The sequence below is a fragment of the Epinephelus fuscoguttatus genome, linkage group LG8, assembly GCF_011397635.1.
Source record: "Epinephelus fuscoguttatus linkage group LG8, E.fuscoguttatus.final_Chr_v1".
Taxonomy (NCBI): Eukaryota; Metazoa; Chordata; class Actinopteri; order Perciformes; family Serranidae; genus Epinephelus; species Epinephelus fuscoguttatus.
In genome coordinates, this window is record NC_064759.1 from 5,818,793 (window position 1) to 5,846,251 (window position 27,459).

At 42.3% G+C, this 27,459-nt stretch overlaps 1 protein-coding gene across 1 annotated transcript; it reads left to right on the forward strand.

Moving 5' to 3' along the window:
- Positions 1-816: 816 nt before the first annotated feature.
- LOC125893302 (immunoglobulin superfamily DCC subclass member 3-like) lies at positions 817-27,307 on the forward strand. Its single transcript, XM_049583887.1, has 14 exons — positions 817-856; positions 8,055-8,360; positions 8,483-8,627; positions 8,726-8,856; positions 9,780-9,917; positions 10,002-10,160; positions 17,996-18,161; positions 20,694-20,944; positions 21,026-21,190; positions 21,277-21,465; positions 21,658-21,765; positions 21,854-21,977; positions 22,445-22,544; positions 23,565-27,307. Exons 1-14 carry the CDS (start codon positions 817-819, stop codon positions 23,649-23,651), a joined length of 2,109 nt encoding a protein of 702 aa, XP_049439844.1. The 3' UTR covers positions 23,652-27,307.
- Positions 27,308-27,459: the final 152 nt, after the last annotated feature.

Consider the following 27,459-nt stretch of genomic DNA (forward strand, 5'->3'; position numbering starts at 1 on the left):
TAATATGAAATAAAATAATATAATAAAGTATAATATTATATAATATCTAATAAAATATAATATATAATATAATAATTTAATATCATGTGATAAAATAAACTATAATTTCAGTATAGTATATAATTATAATATTGGTATAGTATAGACAAATATAATATTGTGAAATATACTAAAATAAAATACAAAATAATATAATTTAATGTGGTGCAAAAATATTGTAGTTTATTATAATGTGATTTAATTTAATTTAATATGATTTAATATAATATAATAGAAAATAATATAATGTAATATAATACATAAATATATAATATAATTAATATGTGGTAAAATATAATATAATTTTAGTACAGTTTAGTATATTATTATATTATTGGTATAGTATAGACTTATATAATATAGTAAAATATAATAAAATAAAATCCTCCTTCATCATTTCTCTCCTCCATGTTTCCATCATCTCTTCTTCATCCTCTCTGTTCATTATAATCCAGCAGCTCCTCAGCTGTGACCCCCCCCCCCTCACCTGACCTCAGGGTCAGTGCTCCCCCTGCCCTCTCTCTGGCCCCTCCCCCTCCTGTCAGAGGCTCCGCCCTCTGCTGTCCGCCGCTGTGAGGTCAGTTTGAATCAGATCTTCAGGACTGCAGCAGCTTCACATCATCAGTCCTCCAGGATTTAATATTCTACATTTATATAAAGAGGATTCAAAACAAGAAGAAGAAGAAAAAGTTTTTATTTTTCTGTTTTTGTGTCGGAGCTGCTGATGTTTGTGTTTCTGATGATTTGGATTTAAACTGAACAAACATGAAGATGATGATGATGATGCTGCTGATGCTGCTGGGACTCTGCTGCTCAGGTCTGATATATTTACCTTTATTCAACATATCCATTAAAGTACATATATAGCCTATATATGTACATTTATTCAGTTACAGGAAAGAAGCAGGTAGATTGTTAAACGTGAGTTTACAGAATATTTCAGATCTCTGCAGCTTTGAATGAAGCATCAGCTCTGAGTGTAAAGTTACACATTTTTATAATATCATACATACGATATATTATACAAACAATATTTATGTATGATAAAAGATTAAAATGTAAAGGTTTTAAAATAATTTCTAAGCATGCAGATTATTAACAAAAATAAGACAATACTGATTTTATAAAAGATATATACACACGTGAAACAATTATTTGGATTATGCATGTTATTAACTAATATTTATTATAATTTTTTGTGCACAAAACTTCCTTTTTTCAAGCTGCTGCTGCTTTGAATGTTTTTCTTGTTCTGTTGTTTATTATTTGTTTTTCTGTATGTTTTTTATGAGCTTTTGTTGTGAGAACGAGTGATGAAGAAGTGGACAGACGGTCTCTGTGAATATTCATCAGCCTCATTTTCATACAGACGGTCAGACTGTCTGTGTGTGTGTGTGTGTGTGTTGCTCTTGAACTTGAGCTGGGATGAACTCACAAAGAGAAGTCACTTCATTGTGTTTGTGTGTGTCCTCTAATGTGTCAATCTTTCGCTCCCGTGAGGACCAGTCAGTTTCAATTATGATGAATTAATAACTTTAACTTTATTTATTTATTCATATAGCAACTTTACAAACAGCTCAAAGTGCTTTAAACAGCAAAAAATAAAATCAATAAACCAATAAAATTTTAAAAATCTGTACCTAAAAGTCAATCGAACCAGATAAACGAAACACCAGGGATAAAATAATGTAAAAATGTACAGTCTAAGTTTATAGCATTCGGTCTTTAATTTCCTAGAGAGCCATCATTCAGTGAGTTTCACAATTTACAGGCATTAAAACATTAACAGTCTCATTATAACTGATAACTTAACTTCTGTTCTGCAGCTCGAACATACACAAATTAAATAATCCAAACATTTACAGCTGAAGTTGAATTAAAAATAAGTGTATTAACCCTTTAACCCTCAGGCTTTGTCTGCTTCTCTCGCCTTCACAGACCTGACTGAGGGTTTAATGCACACTGTGTTCAGGCTGTGAGTCCTCACGAGTATAGCAGGACGACAGTGAGCTCCTGAAGGGTTCTTAAAAATGTTCCTAAAGAACACGAAGCAGCTTCAGCTCCTTCAGTCAACTTTATTTAACAAACTGAACTCATGCGTGACAGTCTGGATGCTATCAGTGAGCTAATGTGTTAGCAGTGACATTACCCAGAGTTCCCTGCTGCTCTGAGTTTCATCTGATTCTTGTTGAACTTGAAAATCAGAAAACTTTCACAAGACACCTTAAACATTAGGAGACAAAATGGCTTTTTAATTAGAAATGGTTTAAACACAGACACTACTGATTCTGAATCTAATCGACTCCCAAACAGGCGAGGAAACTCAACTCGGCTTTATTTTTATAGCAGTTTTGCAAGACTAGAAAATGACAAAAACACGGCGATAAAATATTAAAAAAGCAAAGCAAGCAAAACAGGACAAACTAACAAAAACAGATGATTAAAAGTCCATCAATAAAATAGAATAAAAATAAACAGAAGGGATAAAATGAGGTAAAAATCAAGACTGTGATTTTACTCCACATGAAGAAGTTTGTATGTGAACAGAAACGATCCTGTGAGATGAAGTCAGGATGTTTTCTGTAGCGTAACTCAGAGCAGCTGAATGTGTGAAGAGTTACAGCAGCAGAAACTTCAGGATGAAGCCGTGACGAGACTTGTTCTTGTTTTCTAGTTCTTGTGTTTAATAGAGTTTTAATTGATCCTTAAGAACCTGTGAGTGAAGCTGAAGTGACGTCTTGAGTTTCATCTCACACTGAGGTTTCACACACTCTGGTTCATTTCTTGATGTTGTGCCTGAAGTGTCCTAATTATGATTACTGATGAATAAGCTGCTTGTTAATCAGCTGTTTCAACAGGAAGTGACTCAGCAGCTTCTTAATTGGCTCCAATTAGACAATTAAAACTAGCAGAGAGACATCTGTCCTGCTAAGTGTGTGTGTGTCACGTCTGAGCCTTCATCATCATCCTCATCGTGTGTGTGCGTCATCACAATCACACAGTGTTCGTGATAAACGATACATTGTCTGATGGGGGGTGTCGTGGGTGAAAACCGTGAAGTTCACGGTCAGGCGTGCGACAATACGACAGACAGAAAGAGGAGGAGGGGGCGAACGGAGCTTCAGACCTGAACTGAGACTCTCATGACCTGCAGGGGCCGAGGTCACCGTATGCAGAGGCCGAGGGGGATTTTAGGGGATTTGGAGGTCAGATCAGGGTGGGGAGGGGGTGGACTGTCTGCTCCAGTGTTTTAAATGACGACTCCCCCCATTTGGTATAATGAGGACCCAGATGGGAGGCGGCTGCATTTAATCCTGAACGTGCAGTCGGGGACACGGCCGAGTTTAGTTCACACAGGAAGCTGAATGATTCATCATCAGCTGATCAGACGGACTGAGACATGATGTCCTCATGTCTGTCCTTGTGTCATAGAGACACAAAAAGTCCCCAAATCACCCAACTGCTTTGAGCAGCGGCAGTGCCACAGCCTGTGAGGTTTATCTAAGACATGATTATTGCTAGTTGGAAACCAGACATAGTGAAATCTGAACGAGACGTTTGAGTGTCGGCTCAGTTCTGGCTGAGCTCCGGCAGTCTGGAGAATAAAACATGTTCAAACTCTGAAGTAGATGTAACTGTCATTAAGTTTCAGCTCTGGAGAACTAAATGTGATCTGGCCTCCACATCTGGACCAGCTTGGACTTGGTCTAAAGTTCTCAGCATCAGTTAGCCACAGTCGGACCAGTTGTGGCCCAGAGTCAGGACCCGGAGTCAGACTGCTGTGAGCTGGGATGATTCTGGTCCAGAGTTCACGACACTTTTGGCCAAATGACTTTTTGGATAATCTGTTCTGTAAGAGGGGTCGTCACAGTCAGGCCAGTTGTGGTTGAACATTGGCACAGTTGGCTGAATTCTAGCACCAGAGAGCAACATTGATGTGGCTCTGGCCCAGAAACAGCTGCCAGGTTTCCAGTTTTGGACTTAACTGAGAGGCCGCTCCAGTCTGCAGCAGTTGGCCCAGTTGTGGCCCAGAGTCGGCCACTGGAGTCAGACTGCTGTGGGTTAGTATGATTCTGGTCCAGCGGTGACGTGTCACTGAGTTCAGGAAACTTTTTGGCCCAAAATGTTTTGGCTTTTTTTGAGAATCTGATTGTGGCTGAGTGTCGGCACAGTCGGCTGAGTTCTGGCACTGGAGAGCAACATAGACGTGACTCTGGCACAGAAACAGCTTTAGGTTTGGTTCAGTTTTGGACTTGACCAACAGGCCACTCCAACTGGGCCCAGTTGTGGCCCAGTGTCAGCACCCGGAGTCAGACTGCTGTGGGTCAGAGTGGCACTTGTCCAGCAGTGAAGTGTGAGCTCAGGGTGCATTTGGACCAAAACATTTTTTGAGAATCTGTTCTGTAAGAGGTGACACCACAGTCGGGTCAATTGTGGAAACAGCTGCTAGGTTTAGTTCAGTTTTAGACTTGACTGAGAGGCCTCTCCAGTTTGCAGCAGTCGGCCCAGTTGTGGCCCAGTGCTGGCTGATATTCTGGTGTTTCATTTACTGACTTCGGCAGTCAGGAGGATGTTGAGGAGAAACCCAGAAACAAAGTTTCTCATGAGCCCAGACAAACAGCTGTTTAGCTTTGTGATGGTTAATTTTCAGATAAACCAACATAGTTTTTAATCGGTTTATTCAGCTGACGAAGTTTTAACCAACTTCAGTTTTCTCAAAAACCAAATCGCCACATTTAGAGACATGAAACTGGAACAATCAGAGTTTGGTTCAGGAACTCTTTGTGTAGATGTCTTTGTTCCTCCAGAGACAACATGAAGTTGAACTTGAACTTGACAAAGAGTCGAGCTGAACCAGGACAAAGTTGCAAAATATAAAATAGTATGAAAACTTTATTAGAACAGAACAAGTGGAACAAACGTGAATATGATGAAGGATGTTTGTAGAGTGAAGCTGAAGTTGAGCAGCTGCAGGACGGAGAGTCTTCAGAGTGTTTGTGGTGTTTTTGGGATTTGAAGGATTGGGGGGGGGGGGCTGTTGTGTCTGGCTTCACACTTTTGTTGTCATTATTGTTGTCATTCATACTATAGAGGATGGAGAGGGTGGGGGAGGCTATTTAGGGACAGAGGGTCCAGACGTCACGGTGAGTCCTGCTGCCGTCCCTCGTCTCGATTCTCCTCCCACAGCTTCATCTGAAAGACCAGCTGGGACCAGAACAAGATGGAGGACGGGGCGAGGGTGGAGGTGGAGGTTGGGGGTCGGCGGTGACATCGACGTCTGAACGATGTGTCGGGGGGGAGGAGGGCAGAGGAGGGGAGCCTGGGAAAGTCACCTCGACCAAGTTCAAGTTGAAAAGAGATGAAGAGGAGGAGGAGGAGGAGGAGGAGGAGGAGGAACGATGCGTTCACTGACTAACAAGATGACTGAGGTCAAGCATTTAATGATGAAGTCGAGTTTCATCTGAAATAATTTTTATTATTTTGCCAAATATTATCAAACAGTGAAACATTTTCAGCCCTTCAGCTTCACTGAGTCAGAAAACTTCACTGTAAAAAGAAAGTATTTGTTTCAACTTCAAAAAGTTAGTGTCCAGGCTGACTGAAAATTTTAACTTCAATTTTTCTTCAGTATTAACACAATGAGTTTTTTTAACCATCAACAATGTGGATACTGACTGAGTGAGATAAGGCAAGCGTTAAAACAAATAAAAAGTCTGGTAAGTTGATAAATTTACGCTACTTTACTGTAATTAACCCTTTAAAATAAAGAGAAAAAACATATCATGTTACAACAATATTCAAAATCTAAGACGATATATAGCTTCATATCTCGATAACGATATAATATCTCCATATTGCCTCGCCCTAGGATAATGTACAGTGTTCATAATACACGGTGCAAAGTGACACACGTTTCAGCGGCATTTAAGATCCTATTTAATCACTGAAATTTGTGATTGATAATTTTAAATGGCCCTTCTAATGATCACAATATTCTTTTGGACAGTGTTGAACCTTACAGAGTAAATTGTGCTCAATTTTAACATCTTTTTAAAATGTTTTCTTACTTCCACGCTGGTGGTCGACTGGTCTAAGTTTAAACTTCCGTTTCATGTCAGGGAAATAGTAGAATTAGGAACCTCAATAATCAGAATCAGCTTTAATGGTTAAATATAAGAATACATACAAGAAATCTGACTGCAGTTTGTGTTGCTGTCAGTGTACTAACACAGATCAGACATTCAGCTGAAAACAAGGGCAAACAAGCTGAAGAAGATAAACAGAAACATTTGACTAATATGTGCAGATATAAATGATGCAGAGTGCAAAGGCTGCAGGAATAAATATTGTATCATGAAAGGTTAACTTCAGTATTTTCCAAAGTGACTCATGGGAACAACAGATTTTTAGACTGGTCCAGTACTGAGAGAGAGCGCAGCAGCAAAACAGGCTGCAGTGTAACCAGAACAGGTGCACTCTGTCAGTTTAAATCCATTTACAGTGTTTGTTTTTGTCACTGACGGGCTCAGGTTATCAGAAGTGTCTGACAGCATCACAGAAATGACCCTACTGAGAGATGAAAACTTTTTCTGTTGCTCCGTTCTGTTCTGTGTCCAAGTTTCACTAAAGGAGAAGTCTCATTCTGAAATCTCACCGACTTTTTCTGAAGACATAGTACGATCTGCTTTCTGTTCTCCAACCCAACAAACTATTACCAACACTCCTCTCTCCAGCTCTCTTTCAAGTTTCCATCATTTACTTCCTGCAACAAATCACCTCTTGTGAGGATCCACACTAAAAATGTACGTACGAACAAAACCCAAAATTCATTGGCCAAAACATATTTGTCGATTTCTACAATCATGCTTCCACCTCACCATCTGCGTCGCCAATTTCCCGTCTCCAAAATGTTGGTTAGCATGGCTCAAAGTTTCCCCCATCTGTTTTTATGGAGGACAGCTTTTGTGTGGGAAGTGGTGCACGCTTCTTTCAGGTCTCGTTTTGTGAGTGTGCAGTGTTTAAAATCGAGCAACCAGGACACAAAACAGAACAGAACAAGCTACAAGTGTGGAGAAAATGACTCACTAATGTTGTAAGACACTTCTAATAACAATCTGAGCCTGTCAGTGGCAAAAACAAGCTGCCTTGTGTTGTTTGATTCACTCATTTCATCTTTAATCAGCTGGAGGTGGACGGTTTGGTCCCGACTCCTTATGAAGTCTTAATCAGTTTGTTCCTTTTTACAGAAACATGTTGTTTACCTGAGTCTGAGTTGGAAGTTTTCCCTCAGTTTTGACTTGTTTGAATATTTCCTGTGAGTCCATGAGGAAGGGAAACATTGAAGGAACGTTAATCTGAAGTTTTATAGAAACAGTTGATTGATCAGATCGACTGGTTACAGACTACACATGTTTTGTTCTTCTAACTGTCACCAGAAGCGTTTCATTTCATCTTAAGAAGGAATGATTTAAACATTAATAACAAACATTGATCAGAAAATACAAACTTTTAAATGAGCTCTGAGAGTTTAGTGTTTCTCTGTTAGCCCTTCAGCCTCATACAACTACATCTCCCATGAGTCCTGAGACTCCTGAGAACCAGAATCTGTTCAAAAAGGAAACGTAAAAATAAATATATACTAATATATAATCTATAAAGAGGCGATAAACTAAATGATGATCAGTCCTGTGGAAACAGAGGTCACCTGAACCTTCTGTCATTCTCTGTCTTGTGATGTTCATATTTTTAACAGTGAATTATTTGTCTCACTGATCACCAACAGCTTCACCATCACCATCATCATCATCATCATCATCGTCATCCTCTGTCTGTCAGTGAGTATTTCCTGTTGACTCTCAGCAGAATCACTGAACTCTTTTTTAATGTGCTGTTTGCTGGTCAGTTTCTGAAGCACCTGAACTCACCTGTGTGACCCAGCTGTCTGTTCCTCTTCCACGACTAACTAAGTTTCACTGAACTGAATTGAAACTGACTGTGTCGTTTCCTCCTCTCAGGTGTGAGCGGAGCCTCAGAGCTGGCGTTCCTCAAAGAGCCCAGTGATGTCATCGCAGCGAGGGACCGCCCCCTGATGTTGGACTGTCAGGTGGAGGGTGAGGGGCCGATCTCCATCACATGGAGACGGAACGGTGTCCCCGTGCCGATTGGTGTCAAGGCGACCGTGCTCGCCAACGGCACGCTACTCATCAGGAACTTCTCCAAGAGACGGGAGAGCAACGAGACAGACGCTGGCGAATACGACTGTGCTGCTCAGAACCGCTACGGCATGCTGATCAGCCGCAAGGCCCGGGTCCAGATCGCATGTGAGTCACATGACCTCTACGGACCAGAACATACTGACACCATACAGAGAACATTAACACAGCCAAACACACAGCACGTATTGATCAGCGTGTTTCCCCCCTCCTCCTCTGTCCTCCCCCAGCCCTCCCTAAGTTCCTGTCTCACCCAGAGTCTGTGGCAGTCGATGAAGGGGGCGTGGCCAGACTCACCTGTCAGGTAAATGGAATCCCAGAAGCCAACATCACCTGGCAGAAGGACCGGAGCCCACTGAGCACCGACGACCCCAGGTATGCTCAACGTGTCTTTAATGTAAACTCACATGATGAGTGTTTTACATAGATTTAATAAGTATCTAATGTATATTTAACGTGTATTTGTGCTTCAGGTACACTCTGCTGCCTAACGGCGTGCTGCAGATCACCGGCGTTCGGCGAACAGACAGTGGTTTGTTTCGCTGTGTTGCCACCAACATCGCCAACACTCGATACAGCCATGAGGCCCAGCTGTCTGTCACCGGTAAGATCAAACTCAGGCCAAAGAAAGTCCAAACTGAGGGCAAAGAAAGGCCAAACTGAGGGCAAAGGAAGGCCAAACTGAGGGCAAAGAAAACCACAGTTAAAGACCAAACTGAGGGCAACGAAGGACCAGATGAGGGCAAAGAAAGGCCAGTCTGAGAGCAAGGAAGACCACAGTTAAAGACCAAACTCAAGACCAAACTGAGGGCAAAGAAGGACCAGATGAGGGCAAAGACAGACCAAACTGAGGGCAAACAGAACCACAGTTTAAGACCAGACCCAGAGACTAATGTGAGATAAAGAGACCAAACTGAGGGCAAAGACAGACCAAAGTGAAAAACCAAAATTCAAGGACCAAAGCAAGAGTAAAGAAAGACCAAACTGAGGGCACAGAAAGATGAAACTGAGCCCCAAAGACAGACCAAACTGAGAGCAAAGAAAGGCCAGCCTGAGGGCAAAGAAAACCACAGTTAAAGACCAAACTCAAGACCAAACTGAGGGCAAAGAAAGACCAAACTGAGGGAAAAGAAAGACCAGCCTGAGGGCAAAGACAGACCAAACTGAGGGCAAAGAAGGACCAAACTGAGGGCAAAGAAAGGCCAGTCTGAGAGCAAAGAAAACCACAGTTAAAGACCAAACTCAAGACCAAACTGAGGGCAAAGAAGGACCAGTCTGAGGGCATGGAAAACCACAGTTAAAGACCAAACTCAAGACCAAACTGAGGGCAAAGAAAGACCAAACTGAGGGCAAAGAAAGGCCAGTCTGAGGGCATGGAAAACCACAGTTAAAGACCAAACTCAAGACCAAACTGAGGGCAAAGAAAGACCAAACTGAGGGCAAAGAAGGACCAGATGAGGGCAAAGTTCTACCTGTCGACCCTTCACCTGTCCCTCTCTCTTATGACGTTTTGTGCTTCTGGTCCAGTTGCAGGATCCAGGATCTACAGAGAACCCGTCATCCTGTCCGGTCCCCAGAACCTCACCATCAACGTCCACCAGACCGCCATCCTGGAGTGCATCGCCACGGGAAACCCCCGCCCCATCGTGTCCTGGAGTCGCCTCGGTAGTCACCTTTTAGCTTTCAGTTATTGATCTGTGATTGGTTTAGAGTGGTAACCAGGGTAACACGATGCTCTGTGTGTGTCAGACGGGCGGTCCATCGGCGTGGAGGGGATCCAGGTGTTGGGGACAGGAAACCTGATGATCTCTGACGCCACGCTGCAGCATTCAGGAGTTTATGTTTGTTCAGCAAACAGACCAGGAAGTAGATCCAGAAGAACGGCACTGGGACGCCTCGTAGTCCAAGGTACGTCATGATACTGCATGTCTGTCACTGTATATTTATATATATGTACATTAAGATTATTGATCCCAATTATTGATCCTCAGAGAGGGAATTTAGGTGTTGCAGCAACACAAAGACAATAATAAGCACAGATACTAAGAACAGAGAAATAATAAGGCCAGTTGCATTAGATCTTCACCCACACTGGTTACTTTTCCAGTTAATACCAGTGAGTCAGAGTTCAAACTAAAATAAATTAACTGTGAATCTTAAAAGGTTATATACAAAAACACATGAGCTGGGAACATACTAACTGTTAATAGCACATCCACTCAGTTCTGTTCACCTGAGCTGGCAGTGCCGCCCTGTCATTCTGCCCTCTGATCACTTCTCCTTACACCATTATTTATGAGTTTCAGCACACACTCCAGGTATCAACCTGACACGATTGTTTTCTGGCCCTCTGGGCATGATGACCTCACAGGAATACAGTTTGCAGATACACACCTACTTGAGTTCAGATTGCAGAAGGCATACACCATTATGGTTTGCTCTTCTTCTAGGCTTACAAAACAAATGTGATTAACCATGATCATCTGTTTATTAATTCTGCTTATACACTTTATTGATACACCCAGTTTAATCACAAAGTGAATAAACATTTCCCACGAGGTATGCACAGCTGGTGTAAGAGGGGAACTAAAAGCTTTTATTTATTTATGCATTTATTTAACCTTTATTTAACCAGGAAGTCCCTTAAGATTAAATCTCTTTTCAACAGAGACCTGACCACGCCGTTACAAGGTTACAAAAACGATCAAATACAGCATGTCGAAATCAAACGAGGGACAATTAAAAACAGTCAGAGAGGGGTGCCCAGTAGCTCACCTGGTAGAGTGGGCATCCCTCATACAAAGGCTAAGTCCTTGCCGCATTGGCCATAGGTTCGATCCCAACCAGATCTCCTATCTGCCATATCAGATATAGGCAAAAATGCCCAAAAAAAACAAAAACAAAACAAAAGAAAAAACACTCCGGAACAACAGATACATGATATCTGATGATACAAAATCCAGTTTAGGAAAAGCAGTTGCACTGTTAGGTTACATACTCACAAGGAGACAAAATAATGAAGCTGTGATCTGAAGGTTATTTTACGATCATGGTGCAAAATAGGAGAAAGGTGTTTTACTAAGTTCTGAGCAAATCCTGGGCGTCTAGTACGGCTGCCTGTATTATATAATATAATATCATTTAATATAATATATGATGTGATTAGACAGTATGACATTAACACAATTGAAATATGATATAGTACAATATATTACAGAATGGGGTGTAAGATCTCAGGTGCAGTGTCGTAGTAATCATACAACATGATAACATAATGACGTTAGAGCTCAGCCTTTCAGCAGAAACACACGAGTGGTTTCGTGGACACATTTCAATGAATACAATTGTTTTTTGGAGCTTTAACATGTGAAACTCTCCCAGCGCTCCACACACCTACATAAGACACTGCACAAACAGACAACAGATTTTTTAGAGTTTAAAAATCAGCTTTAAATCACTTTTATCATCCTTTTTATTCCGATGATGTCACCCTCTCCATTTGAATACTGAACCTTTATTTAAACGAGCGTGTTCACTGTTCATGAGTCACATGTTCTCAAAGTATTTATGAGTCCAGTCATATTAAATATAAATATGTATCATCAGCTGATCAGCTCTCATTGTGGAAACAGCAGCTGACTCTGTTTGACTGATGAACTTGAACTCATCACGTCGAGTGTGTGTGTGTCAAACATCACATTCAGCTCAGTCTGCTGCTCTTCACCCCCCCGACCTCTGACCTCTGACCCCCGACCTCTGAACCCTCAGTAAACCACATCTGTGGGGGAGGTTAGAAGACAAAGGCCGTCAGCTCCTGTCGGGACAAAGAGAGGAAACACTACTGCTACTGATGATAACAACAACAACAAAAACAATAATAACAACAACAATACTACTACTAATTATTATTATTATTATTATTATTATTATTATTATAGCAGTCATTGTGTTTGTCAGCAGGTTTGAAGCATCTCTCAGTTCTTGACTCATAAAACACTTCAGAAATATTATTTATGTTCCAGTTTAGTATTTTATTTCTGGTGAAAACATTAACTGATGAAGTTGATTTATGCAGAGATGAAATGGACAAAACAACATTTCAAACATTTTAAAACTTGTCTTGAACCTTTAAGAACATTTTGGAATATTTACAAAAATGTAGGAAGCTTTAAAAATTGGAACAATGCTGAACACTCAGGAACCTTTAGGAACATTTAAAAGCCTTTAGAGAGACATCAGTGAACATCTGCAAATATTTAGGATCCTTTAAGAACCTTCAGACACATGAACAAACTTTTACAAACCTTTAGGAACCTTAAGGCACATTCAAAAGACTTTGGAGACATCAATGATGTCTGTGGATGTTAAGGATCCTTTAAGAATCTTCAGAAACATGAACAAACCATTAGGAACCTTTAGGAACATTTAAAGCTCTTTGGAGACATTAACAAACGTGTGAATGTTTAGGATCCTTTAAGAACCTTTAGAAACCCAAACAAACCTTCAGGAACATTTAAAAACCTTTAGAGACATCAATGAACATCTGCAAACATTTAGGATCCTGAAGAACCCTCAGAAACATGAACAAACCTTAAGACATTTTTAGGAACCTTAAGGAACATTTAAAAGCCTTTAGATATATCAACAAACATCCGCAAACACTTAGGATCCTTTTAAGAACCTTCATAAACATGAACAACCCTTTAGGAACATTATAAAGCCTTTAATTCAATTCAGTTTTATTTATAAAGCTCAATATCACAAATCACAGTCTGCCTCAGAGGTTTTACAGCGCACAACATCTCTCTGTCCTTTGGACCCTCACAGAGGACAAGGAAAAACTCCCTCCCAAAAAAACCTTTAAGGGAAAAAATGGTGACATTAACAAATATCTGCAAACACTTAGGATCCTTTAAGAACCTTCAGAAACATGAACAAACCTTTAGGAACATTATAAAACGTGCGGTTGCTCTGTGTCCAGCTGAGATCAGCAGCAGCGAGTCTGACAGGACTCAAAGCTGAAATCATTAGATTCAGTGAACAATCCCCTCTGACCTCCGACCTCCATCACAGCAGCCTGCAGCAGGAAATTATCCTCCTCCTCCTCCTCCTCCTCCTCCTCCTCTTCCCTTTCCTCCTCCTCCTCCTGCTGAGGTTCAGGTTCAGGTTCAGGTTCAGCTCTCGCTGGGGGTCCAGGACTCTCCAGGACTCTTTAGGACCCCTGAATTTAAACCCTGATCTGGATTTTTTAAGATGAGATAATTCACATGGTTTAAAAATGTTTTCACGTGTTTTGTTTTGGACCTGAAGAGAGACACTTCATTGTGAAAGGAAACAGGAAACAGGAAACAGACCGCAGAGGATGAACAAAGACTGAAACACTAACTGATAATCAGAATTATTATTATTTGATATTTTACTGATGTTTTCAGCAGCACGTAAACAAGAGCTGTTTGTGGGTGCGTTTGTTTCGTGTCCTGCTGCTGCAGACAGAGGAGGTGACAGAGGGGGGGTGGGGGGGTCGGAGGTCACGCAGGCTCATTGTGTGTGTGTCTGCGCGTGTGTGTGAGTGTGTTTCCCACACTGAGAGCTTCATTAGAATAATTATTAGCATGTGAAGAGTTCCACTTCACAATGAGGACTTTATTCAGTCTGAAACTCCGTCTGTCACTAATATAAATATTTAAAATCAGAGGAACCTGCTGCCGCCTCGTTACAGAGGAATATACTAAATGCTTGTCCTGGAAAAATCCGATCTCAGAAGCTATTTATAAACTCCTGTCTGTGTCCTATACACTCTCAGACCTTCTATCTTATCTTAACTTAAGAAATCCTTAATATAACTGTGCCTCCTGTGGGCCTGAGCAGAGCCAGAGGCATCACAGCGACCAAAATCAGAGTTAACTGTCTTGGCAGTCGATCTATATGTACACAATACAGTGCATGGTCCAGGAAAATGTTTAAAGTGACATCATATGGTTTGAGCAGCCTTTCATCATTGTAATTTGGTGTTAATGTTGTGTCCTGTCCTCATCATCAGCGCCATATAGACAAAGTTAGGACAGTTCTGAAATCGCTAGGTTCCTGTCCTAAGGTAAGATATGATTGTTTCCTAAATTCAGTTCAGAAACATGTTCTTTTAATACCAGAACACTGAAATGTCATCAGGATTTGAAGAACTAATGAAAAAGGCAAAATTATGTGCGTTCTTTTAAAGGAACAGTGTGTAAGATTTAGGGGGATTTAGTGGCCTCTGTCAGTGAGGATTGCAGACTGCAACTTCTCCAGGTTAGAATTTCGTCAGTGTTCATCATTCAGGAAGTTTATATCAGGAGCCAAATTATCCACAGAGGTCTCTTTCTCAGGTTAAAACACCAAATAAAGCAGTTTCACATTACAAATCAGTGTTTACTCTACACTGTTTGGCATGTCAGAGACAGGCCATTAACTCAGCACCTGCTATTGTGTGCTCACCTTTTTTCTTTGATAACTTAAGATCCAGATGTTCAGGAGACTTTTACCAGGAGCTGAATTATCCACAGAGGTCTCATCCTCTCTAAAACAAACAGACCAGGTGATTTAATCTGTTAAAAACACTTAAAAAGCAGTTTCATGTTAAAAATCACTGTCTTTTTTTGACACTGTTCATTGAGGAGGGGCTGCTAACTACGGTGGCTGGTGCGTAAATGAGAATGTCCCTATCTAGAGTCAGTGCTCGGTTTATGCATTGTGAGCTACTGTAATGGTGCAAACATGGCGACCTCTGTGGACAAGGACCTGCTCCCTGTGTAGATAAATATGGCTCATTCTCAGGCAGGCATGTTCAGAGTCAGTCGTGACCCGCAGCCTACAACAACAACTTTAAAGAAAGAATAGTCTATCAAAAAATGTCTTAGTTAAAAACATTTTCCAATATGAGATGATTTAGATGCGACACGACGAGACAGAAACACACCAAATTCATTCTGTTGTGGTTAAAAGTGCTTCATGCCATAAAAGTCCAGCGTCAGCACGGCTGTTTTATGATTAAAGTCAGTAATAGCAAACGTGTTTTTACAAAAATAACAAAAGTAAAAAGCATTTATGATTTTTGTTCATTTAATTTTTTATTATACAGTTGTTAAAGTGGCAGTATATTTGGTGAAGGGTGCATTATGACTTCCTTAGGACTTGAAACCCAAAAATTAGGACCTGGGACGTGAGTGCAAAGACTTGAAACCTACCTGGGAGTTGCAAAACAATGACCTGGACTCACCTCTGACAGGTGCACTGATCGATATTCAGTTTGACGCCTGAGGAAACAAAGTTTATTTTTATTTTGCAGATCTGTAGTTTGATTAAAGCTTTATGGAAAATAAAAACAGAAACGATTTACACTTAGTTAACTTTAATTAATTACACATTATTCATTAAAGTCACAAATAATCAATAAGCAGTTGAAGAATAAAAGAGATTTTAATCATTTCCAGAAATAATCATGTAGTTTGGTGCAAAAATATTCTGAACTTATTAATGAAACTTTATTCTTCATATGTCTGTTTGGCCTTCAGTTAAATAAAACTATTTCTACTTGTCACAGAGTTTTTATATTGCAGTAAAATATCTAAATACTAAAACCTTTAAAACAGAAATTATTTGTTAGTTTTGTTTTCTGTGTGTGTGTGTGTGTGTTTTGCTCTTGAACTTGAGTTGCAGAGTGTGTGAAAGGTCGTCGTCTTTCCACAAATCAACTTTATCTGTTAATGAAACACCCCCCCTCCTCTCTGTGACCTCTGACCCCCACCCCTCAGTATGTAGAGTAGAAGTGGGCGGTGCTTCAATAGGTTATTTAGGGTGACAGAGACACATGTGTGTGTGTGTGTGTGTGTGTGTGTGTGTGTACGGTCTCTCTGTTACCGTGGAGACGGACCGGCCGGAGGCGAGACGGCACCTGTCTGTCTGCTGCAGGGTGGGGGTTGGAGGGTGAGGGGGGTTCAGAGGTCAAAGTGGTGTTCAAACACAAAGACACGTTCAAGTTCAGACTGAAACGTGTTTGTCATGCAAAGTCCAGAGATTCTTCTTCTTCTGCTGATAAATAATGTCGTCTGTGTTCAGCTCCACTGTGGGAACATGAAGAAGAAGAAGAGTTTCTCCTCACTGTCGTTAAATTGCTTTGAATTTCAGTGTCAAACTATTAATATTAAATAATATACAAGAAATAATAAGAAACATCTGAAGAGTTTGCTGGAAATAAATCTGGATTTTTATTTTTATTTAGTAATTTAGCAACCAGTGAACTCACCGCACAACATTTCTTTTTATAAATATATAATAAATTTGATGCAACATATACCTTAACATTTAAATCTAAGCAAGATTTTTTCTATCTTCAAATAACAAAGGCATTATCATTATATAACACACCAAATAATAATTCCAAGCAGCATGATGCATAAAAAAAAAATGATTGGGATGCAAGAAGGAAACCAAACAAATTTTATACAACATATCTAAATATACATGTAAAAAAAAATACATACAATATAGATTAAATTAACTTTAACACAAGGATTTAATTACTATATAACTCAAGTAATTCAGAGAGTCTTACAGCACTTCTCTTTTTCAGTTTTTTGAAGAATTGAAAGAAGATTTTTAAACTTGAAAAAGCTTTAAAAAATCTGCATTTGGGCATAAAATTTATCTATAATCAAAATATAATTAGTTAGATTTGCAAAAACCACCCAAATTAACAATATGGTGTTAATGAACAGGTATTATGTTCTTTGTAACAAACCAGTCATGAGTTCTGTCCCAAAAAAAGCTCAATATAATTACGACTGTAGAAAAGATGTTGCAGAGACTCAACATCAGCAGCAGCTGGTCTGTTCCTGTCAGAGTCAGAGCTCTGCTGCCCTCTGCTGGAATCCACCAGTACTACCACTGTTCATACCAGTGATGGTACTGGGACCACTGCTGCATCTTGATTGGCTCAACTGAAGATCCATGAGATGTTGAGTTTATGAAATCCTTAGTTTTAAATAATCAAAATCGTTTTAAATTACTCATGTTGTTAATGGAACTTGTTAAGAAAAGAAGATGTGAAAAAATACCAGCGCTCATTTTGGTTTTTTTAGATATGTTTTGGGGCATTTTTGCCTTTAATGGACAGGACAGCCAAGTGTGAAGAGGGGAGAGATGACATGCAGCAAAGGGCCACAGGCTGGACTCGAACCCGGGCCGCTGCGGCAACAGCCTTGTACATGGGGTACCTGCTCTACCACTAAGCCACCGACGCCCCTATTCAAGAGTTTTTGAAATAATAAGTGAAATAAATAAAATGAGGCACGAAGTGTAGGAGTACTAGTGAGGTCACTGATAAAGGTTAACAGGGGACTCCAGGTCTTGTGTAAAGACTCTGAATCTGAACTTTTCCAGTTTAGCGCATTTCAAGACATCCTGTCTCCATCAGTCGTGCACTGGGGGAGAAGCACGTCTCCATTTAAGGAGAACGGAGCGTCTGGCTAGCAGAGTAGTTAAAGCAATGACATGTCGTGCTGTAGCTGTCACGTCCTGATCTGGAGGGAGGCCGAACAAAGCCGACAGCGGGTCAGGAACCAGAACTGAGTTATAGGTAACTGGTGATGTGTTCCAGTGAAAATGAAAGCATCAGTTTGTTTGACACAGAGGAGAAGAAGTGACTATTGATGATGATGATGATGATGATGGTATTAACTGTCCTCCTCTTCCTCCTGTGTCTGCAGCTCCTCCAGAGTTCGTGCAGTGGCCTCAGTCCGTCTCCAGACCATCAGGGGGCAGCGCTGTGTTCAGCTGCACGGCGACCGGCGCTCCAGAGCCGCACCTCATCTGGCTGAAGAACGGCAAACTGCTGACACCCAGCGGCAACGTCAAACTCACCAACGGAAACACGTAAGAATTAAATAACCAGCTGATCAGTCAGAGAGGAGGAAGAGGAGGAGGGAGAGAAAGAGGAGGAGGGAGAGGAAGAGGAGGAGGGAGAGGAAGACACACTCTTCCTCCTCTTCTTTGACACTAATACATAAAGTTCAGAGAGTTTGAACAAACAGGAGTCTGTAATGAGGAGGTGAAGACATGTATGTGACACACCGCCAGTATAGACCAGTATCATACAGGACCTTAGACCAGTATCATACTGGACTAGACACCAGTATCATAACAGACTTGAGACCAGTATCATACTTGATTAGACACCAATATCATACCGGACTTGAGACTAGTATCAAACTGGACTAGAGACCAGTATAATACAGGACTTGAGACCATTATCCAACTGGACTAGAGACCAGTATCATACTGGATAGAGACCAGTATCATACTGGATAGAGACCAGTATCATACAGGACTAGAGACCAGTATCCAACTGGACTAGAGACCAGTATCATACTGGATAGAGACCAGTATCAATCTGGATAGAGACCAGTATCATACCGGACTACAGGCCAGTATCATACTGGACTAGAGACTAGTATCATACTGGTTAGAGACCAGTATCAATCTGGATAGAGACCAGTATCATACTGGACTAGAGACCAGTATCATACTGGTTAGAGACCAGTATCAATCTGGATAGAGACCAGTATCATACTGGATAGAGACCAGTATCATACAGGACTAGAGACCAGTATCATACAGGACTAGAGACCAGTATCAAACTGGATAGAGACCAGTATCATACAGGACTAGAGACCAGTATCATACAGGACTTGAGACCAGTATCCAGCTGGACTAGAGACTAGTATAAAACTGGATAGAGACCAGTATCATACTGGACTATAGGCCAGTATCATACTGGACTAGAGACCAGTATCATACTGGACTACAGGCCAGTATCATACTGGACTAGAGACCAGTATCAAACTGGATACAGACCAGTATCATACTGGACTAGAGACCAGTATCATACTGGACTACAGGCCAGTATCATACTGGACTAGAGACCAGTATCATACCGGACTACAGGCCAGTATCAAACTGGATAGAGACCAGTATCATACTGGACTAGAGACCAGTATCAAACTGGACTAGAGACCAGTATCATACCGGACTACAGGCCAGTATCATACTGGACTAGAGACTAGTATCATACTGGTTAGAGACCAGTATCAATCTGGATAGAGACCAGTATCATACTGGATAGAGACCAGTATCATACAGGACTAGAGACCAGTATCCAACTGGACTAGAGACCAGTATCATACTGGATAGAGACCAGTATCAATCTGGATAGAGACCAGTATCATACCGGACTACAGGCCAGTATCATACTGGACTAGAGACTAGTATCATACTGGTTAGAGACCAGTATCAATCTGGATAGAGACCAGTATCATACTGGATAGAGACCAGTATCATACAGGACTAGAGACCAGTATCATACAGGACTAGAGACCAGTATCAAACTGGATAGAGACCAGTATCATACAGGACTAGAGACCAGTATCATACAGGACTTGAGACCAGTATCCAGCTGGACTAGAGACTAGTATAAAACTGGATAGAGACCAGTATCATACTGGACTATAGGCCAGTATCATACTGGACTAGAGACCAGTATCATACTGGACTACAGGCCAGTATCATACTGGACTAGAGACCAGTATCAAACTGGATACAGACCAGTATCATACTGGACTAGAGACCAGTATCATACTGGACTACAGGCCAGTATCATACTGGACTAGAGACCAGTATCATACCGGACTACAGGCCAGTATCAAACTGGATAGAGACCAGTATCATACTGGACTAGAGACCAGTATCAAACTGGACTAGAGACCAGTATCAAACTGGATAGAGACCAGTATCATACCGGACTACAGGCCAGTATCATACTGGACTAGAGACCAGTATCAAACTGGATAGAGACCAGTATCATACTGGATAGAGACCAGTATCATACTGGATAGAGACCAGTATCATACAGGACTAGAGACCAGTATCATACAGGACTAGAGACCAGTATCAAACTGGATAGAGACCAGTATCATACAGGACTAGAGACCAGTATCATACAGGACTTGAGACCAGTATCCAGCTGGACTAGAGACTAGTATAAAACTGGATAGAGACCAGTATCATACTGGACTACAGGCCAGTATCATACTGGACTAGAGACCAGTATCATACTGGACTACAGGCCAGTATCATACTGGACTAGAGACCAGTATCATACCGGACTACAGGCCAGTATCAAACTGGATAGAGACCAGTATCATACTGGACTAGAGACCAGTATCAAACTGGACTAGAGACCAGTATCAAACTGGATAGAGACCAGTATCATACCGGACTACAGGCCAGTATCATACTGGACTAGAGACCAGTATCAAACTGGATAGAGACCAGTATCATACCGGACTACAGGCCAGTATCATACTGGACTAGAGACCAGTTTCACTGACGCTCTCTGTCCCCTCTCAGGACTCTGGCCATCACCCGGATCACCCCCGAGGACGAGGCCATCTATCAGTGCATCGCAGAGAACAGCGCCGGCACCAACCAGGCCAGCGCCCGCCTCGCCATCAGCCAGGGGCCCGAGCTGCCCGAGGCCCCCACCGGCCTCCGCGCCTCGGCCCTCAGCTCCAGCAGCCTGCAGCTGATCTGGGAGCAGCCGTCAGAGCGCGTCAGCCAGCAGATTATAGGATACGTCCTGCACATCAGAAGACTGGGAGGTAAGGGACTGACCGGAGATCAGGTTCCACTCTGACCTGTGTTTGTTGATCCCTCTGACCTTTGACCTCTGACCTCCTCAGAGCCGGACAGTGCGGAGCTGCAGGAGGCCGTCAGTAAGACCACCTTCAGTCACGACTTCAACAACCTGGAACCTGCCACCACCTACTCCATCTACCTGAAGGCGTACTCCGCCCTGGGAGGAAGTCAGCAGTCCAGCACCATCACCGCCACCACACAGGGGGGCGGTACGTCCACCTTAAACACTTTCATACTGTCCACCTTAAATGTTTGTCCACTATGTAACCACAGTCTGTCTCTGTCTGTCCCACAGTTCCCAGTTCTCCCAGTTTCTTCACTAAGGTCTTGAACCAGACGGCCATGCAGGTGTACTGGGAGCTGCCCAGTAAGCCGGGGAAGCTGGAGGGCTTCAGACTGGAGTACCGCGGGGTCTCCAACCCAGACGTCCATGGACAGGAGACATTCCCAGGACACATCAACACCCACACCATCTCCCACCTGGGTGAGTCCTCTTAAAGGGACAGTACACCTGTTTATGTACTGTTACCAGGTCACAGCTAATGTTAGCCAGCTAGTTAGTTATCTAATCAGCGAGTCAGCAGTCCGTCCTGTCGTCAGCTGGTTTAGTTCAGTGGAGACTACTACTACTACTACTACTACTACGGATATCTAACTGTTTGTTTCTGTCCTACAGAACCGGCAGCAGTTTATGAGATCCAGCTGATGGCGTTTAACGGGAACGGAGACGGTCCGTCCAACCGCCGCCTCGTGTCTCTGGCTGAGGGAGGAAACACTGCAGCAGGTAGGAGCCTCAACATGACCTCTGACCTCTCTTTCACCTGTGAAACCAGTGGAACCAGTTTAACACGATGTCTCTGTGTGTCCGTCAGATGGTCCCAGCTGTAACTGTGATCAGTCTCACGGCTCCGTGTCCACTCTGCTGGTCGGCGTGCACAGCGGCCTCGCCTGCATCCTCTGCTGCCTGCTCCTTGTCCTGTTGGGATACAGACGCAGGTAAGACCCTCTTCATCATCATCATCATCATCATTACTTGATAATCAGGATGAGCAAGTACACCATTATCTGTATCTGTGTCTGTATCTGTTCAACCTACTAAATTATCTGTATCTGTACTTGGAATGGGTGGAGTTCATACCAGAAGTGGGCGGGGCCTATTCAGACTTTTTTTTTTAAGCCTGAAATCTATATGGATGATCAGAAGTTGCGATATTTACTACCTATGAGAAAAGTATTCACAGAACGGCCTCAGAATTGAGCTTCAGATCATTTTTTATCACAAGAGTAACAGATTAAACACAGCTACCCAAATGTGGATTTTCCTTCATCGGGAGTACAGATAATGACGCATCTTTCTCGTATGATACTCGAACTCAGAGCAAGTACATGACCTGTATCTGTACCAAGTTGTCGGCTCAACCCTGCCTGATGATGTCATCATCCTCACTCTGTTCTGGGTTCAGTTTCTTCTGCAGGAAGTCAGCGAGCTGGGAGACTCCACGCACCCTGAATGATGTCAGAGGTGCTAAAGGGCACACACCTGAGAACATCGAGCTGAACCAGGTAACACACACACACACACACACACACACACACACACACATACAGAGTTGTACTTTTAAACTTGTGAGTAACCCTCACTGACATCATGCAGCTTAACGCCCACCCTCACCCTCACCTAAACCTGAGTCTGAATCCTCAAACGCCTGAAGATCCGTCCCAAAGGACCAGACAAAATGTCTCTCACAAAGAAAGATGTACAAGAACACACGCTCGCGCACACACACACACACACACACACACACACACACACACACACACACAGTGTTAGTTATAATGAGGGTTGTTAAAGTGACACAGGAGATAACACCTCCCTTTGTCATGATCCGTCACCTGCCACCATCAGTACAGGTATCCATGGCAACCACACTGTTGCCATGATGACAAGAGTTTTCAGTTAGTCTTCCTGTAAATCTCCCGCTTTCATTAAACCAGTTAAACCAGTTCTTTCAGCTGATTCTGTAACAGCCTCCTCATTTCATTTGATTATTGTTTGTTTTAGTTTCTATCAGTTTTGTCTCATTTGAGCATTTTTAACTTTTACATCCTCCGATCACTGTGAGGCTACAGCTGCCATCTTTGATGTGTCCAGTTACTGTGGTTACAGGTGTTTTATCTGACATATTTCTCCTCAATAAGCTGTTCGAACTGTTGATTCACTGAAATACTGTTCACTGTTGAGAGCCAGTAAAACGTCACATCAGATTAACACAGGATATTTCTTTGTGTGGAGACATTAAACCTGCTGTCATTCCTTAGAACTGACTATGAATAGACAGTAATATTAATATATGATTTTATTTTTATGTAATTTTTCAATACATTTTGTTGTAGTTTTCATTTTCTATTCAATTATTTACTTTTCATGACAGTCAGCCAGTCTTTTCTTTTTCTCTGACAAATTCTTTTTCATAGTTTTCATTGACGAAATTGACGCTACATTAGCGTCGACAGGGCTCTTATTCTGGTAGTTTAGTCCCTAACAGTCTAATCTAACAGTGTCCCTGTCTGCTCCATCCACAGAGATGTGACTCCACCCCTCCCCCAGTGATGGTCATGGTTGAACAAACTCCGCCCGTCCAACCCGGCACAGGCACAGGCACCGGATAAAAAAATACACACTCTCCTCCTCCTCACCTTCCTCCTCCTCCTCTTCCTCCTGAGCTCCAGCCTGTGGGCGCCTCCTCTCCTCCTGACAGCCTTACAGCCACTTCAGCCTTTATGAATGACTGAGAGTAGAGTTTATCTTTGAGAATATTGAGATGAGAGATGATGAGTCTGTCTAAGGAGCATCCAGAGAGCATCTGATACCACAGGGAAACAAAATACTTCACAGCACCCCAGGATACCTCACAGTACCACGAAATACTTCACAAGATCACAAGATTCTTAACAACGCCATGAAATACTCCACAGATGTCCACTACTTTGAATTCAATTCATGATAATTTCGTCTTCAGACTGAAACCAAAGCTGAATTCTGATTCCAGAATTTGTCAGTAACTTGAAGTCGGAGGTCACATGACTCTGGCTGTTTCCTGTGTGGTATCAGATGCTGATGTCACTGTCGTGGCGTCCTAGATGCTTCCTGTTGAAACCAAAACCTTTTTTCTTCAGTTCGGGGTCATTTTGAGTTTGTCACCATCGGTGCCAAGTTTTCTGAGACGATGAGGCCTTCCACTGGTCTGACCAGAGACAGGGCCCTCAGAGGATCCACTGTGGGTGGGTTCACCTGAGTAGGTGTCACTCGCTGGTCCTCTGAGGCCCAGAGCCAAAGGGATGTATTATTTCTCTGGTCAGCAGGTGACTGTAGAGGACTCCCCTCTGCGATGCTTTAGCCTTTTAGTGTTTGTTTGTCTCACCGAGTTCGCCTCAGATCAGGATGTAGAGGAAGCCCACAGTCCGCTGGTTGTTCTCCCCCTTCCCTCCCTCCCTCCCTCCTGTAACACCTCCACCAAACTCTTTACCTCCAAAGAGAGCTACCTCGGGCTCAACGCCAAACGCCTGAGCTACAGGCGACCGTTAGCCTCCTGCTGCTGGTCAAGCTAACCTACCTCTTAACCAAAAGCCTCCTCTGGGGCCACTTTGCCATTTTTCTACCTTTATGTACCAATGCCGATGTCCTGTGCCGGACCGTCACCCAGAAGCCCTTTGAACTCTGAATGTTGCTCGCACGAACCCTCCAACGATGGATTGGTCCATTGTTGTCTTCCTCAAAGACAAGATGGCGGAGGGAAACCACAGAAGATCTCAGCTATCTTTGATTGTGACTCATGACTGACGCTTTGCTTCCTGACCCCAAGAACTTCCTCCAGTGCTGCTTCCAGGGCCCAAAAACCTGATTCAGATTTGAACTTCTACATTAGACAAAACTCTGTCTTTGATCTTAAATTAAAAAAGATCCAGTAACCTTCACAACGATCATACCTTCTGAGGTGCAAAATCTGCTCCAGATCTGAGAGTTCAGTGTATAAAAATCCTCTGGATATGGACCATAGTCCTGACTTTCAACACCTTCCTCGGATCTTATCCTCTGTAGCAGAATACCAACATGCACAAAGTCTTAATGTCAGCCATGTCTGAGGTTTGAAGGTCCAAACACTTGCTCCAGATCTGAGCTTTAAAGGTTTAAAAGTAGTTGGGTTTCTGAAGCGCAATGACAGTCTATAGTCCTGTGCTTTAATATCTTATCCTCTCCAGCAGAACAACCTGCACAAAGTCTTCTTTCATCCCAGCAATGTCTTACTTCTTAAAAGCGCCGTATGTAACTCTGGATGAAAATAGTTGATTGTTAAGTCTCATTCCCAGGTCGTCAAATATAGATGCTTCGGGGCTACCCAACCCAAAGCGTCAGTATTTGACGAACGGGGAAAGAGACTTAACAATCAACTATCTTTCTCCGGAGGTATATAGGGCACCATGAAGGTCCAAAAAACTGTTGTCCAAAAAACTGATGTTGCATGTTTCTAAAGTCCAACAACTTTGTAGCCCAAATTCTGAGTAACCTGCCGTAGAGATCACAGCCCAAATACGTGACCACAGGCCTGACCTTCAGCAGTCCAGAAACCTGATTCAAATCTCAGGTTTCAGGTCCCAAAGTCTTATGCCAATTGTTAAATACCTTGCACAACATTGTCTTCCTTTATCTATCCCAGTCTGGGAATCTGCTCCAAGTTTTATTCTGCCCAAAGTCTGATATTTAGGGCTATATTCACCTTCCCCACAATGAACCACATCTCTGACCTCTAACAAGCCTCAAGAAATCTGATCCAGATCTTTTCCTCCACAGATAAATAACTTGCATGAGATCTGATATTTCAGGGCAGAACTGTTAGCTTCTAAATTTCCTTCTGTACCCCAAAAACTGTTCTGACCTTCAGCAGTCCAGAAACCTGAGCTAGATCCTCCTCTGCCAGTAAATGATCTGTTGAACTGTTTGGGTCCTGAAGTGCACTGGAGATGTTGGAGAATGAACCTTTGACTGCAGAGGAGACGTTTGATTGTTTGATGCAGGCTGACTGCGGTCTGCAAACAAAGAGTCTGTCAGAAGCACCTGTCCTGGTCTTCATGGAGATGCCTCCTCCTCTGCAGACGTCTCACCTCCACCTGAGAAGAAACATTGAGGAGTTCAGCGTCAGCTGACACCTGAGAGACAAACAGGTGAACATGGAAAGTTTGGACACTGTGGACGTTTCAGTGTGGACGTCCTGGCCCTTTTCTGTCCTGAGTTTTAAATATAAGTTTTAATTTTTTTTATTTTTGCAGAGGCGCCACTTCCTGTCACCTGCCTGCAGGTGTGCGCAGCCTCGTCAGCCATGTTTGAATTGACCTCATATGTCTTATAATGCCTGAAAGTAACTTCTAAACTTTCCAGTAGATGAACTTCAGCTTTCTGTAGAGTTTCAGCCAAACTTCCAAATATTCTTTAAAACAAGCTGAACGACGCCCAAAGATAAAAATAGTTTTTCACCGTTTTCTGTTCAAACTGTTTGTTTTCACTCTGTTCTCTGTTTAGAGTCGAAGAACAAACAAAACCAAAAGAAATACTCTCTTTCACATTTTATATCTCAGATAAACAGTTAGAAAAGGAGAAGTGAATTTATATTTTCATATATTATATATTACATAAAGAGCTCCGTGTGTCAGGATGAGTTAAAAAATAGCCAAATAACTGAATGATAGAAACACTTTGACCAAAAGCTCCATAAATATAAATATTACCTCAGTTCTTTGTGTTTCGAGCCACAGACAGTCTGTGTGTTCAGTTTGTGGTTGAATGTCTTTACAGCTTCTGTCTCTGATACTGACAGTGACCCTGAGACCCCGAGACCCCCAGACCCCGAGACGCTGAGATCTACATTTACAGTATTTTAAAGTATTACATGAACTGCAGTAGTAACTTTATCTTCAGCTGTTCGGTTTAGGATATTTTTTTCTGAAACAGAGGGAAACGTGAACTAATGATGTCTTGAGACAAAAAACTTTAACAGGAAATGTGATGTTCAGTCTGACAAATATTTGTTATCAGAATACGGCTAGTTTTGTTTGTTTGGGTTAGCGATGTTAACCGATTAACAGTTAACTGTTTAGCGGTGAACCGCAGAGAATACTTTTGACCGGTCACGGTGAGTTTATTGGCTAATTTTGTGACTCAGGTAACTGCACTGCATACCAGCTGAGTCGGGTGGGAGCAAGCTAGCAGTGCCGCCCATTTAGCGATTACCGCTAGAAACACTGTCCTGACCCAACAGAGTTACTGTGGAAATATTGTGGCCACCCTCCTCTGGTGTCCCACCAGGTCACCCCGTGGAGTAAGTGACTCAGTGAGCCACAAACCCCCCTTAGCATCACTGTTAGCTCTGTTAGCAGTGTTAACATGGCTAGTGGTGCTAACATAGTTAACAGTGCTAAAGGGGGT

What these genes read in the sequence shown, in the direction of transcription:
- LOC125893302 (XM_049583887.1), top strand. Translation starts at nt 817, where the DNA reads ATGATGATGCTGCTGATGCTGCTGGGACTCTGCTGCTCAG. An exon ending in GCTGGGACTCTGCTGCTCAG is followed by an intron (nt 857 to 8,054) that starts GTCTGATATATT and finishes TCCTCCTCTCAG; the next exon opens with GTGTGAGCGGAGCCTCAGAG. An exon ending in CTGAGCACCGACGACCCCAG is followed by an intron (nt 8,628 to 8,725) that starts GTATGCTCAACG and finishes TTTGTGCTTCAG; the next exon opens with GTACACTCTGCTGCCTAACG.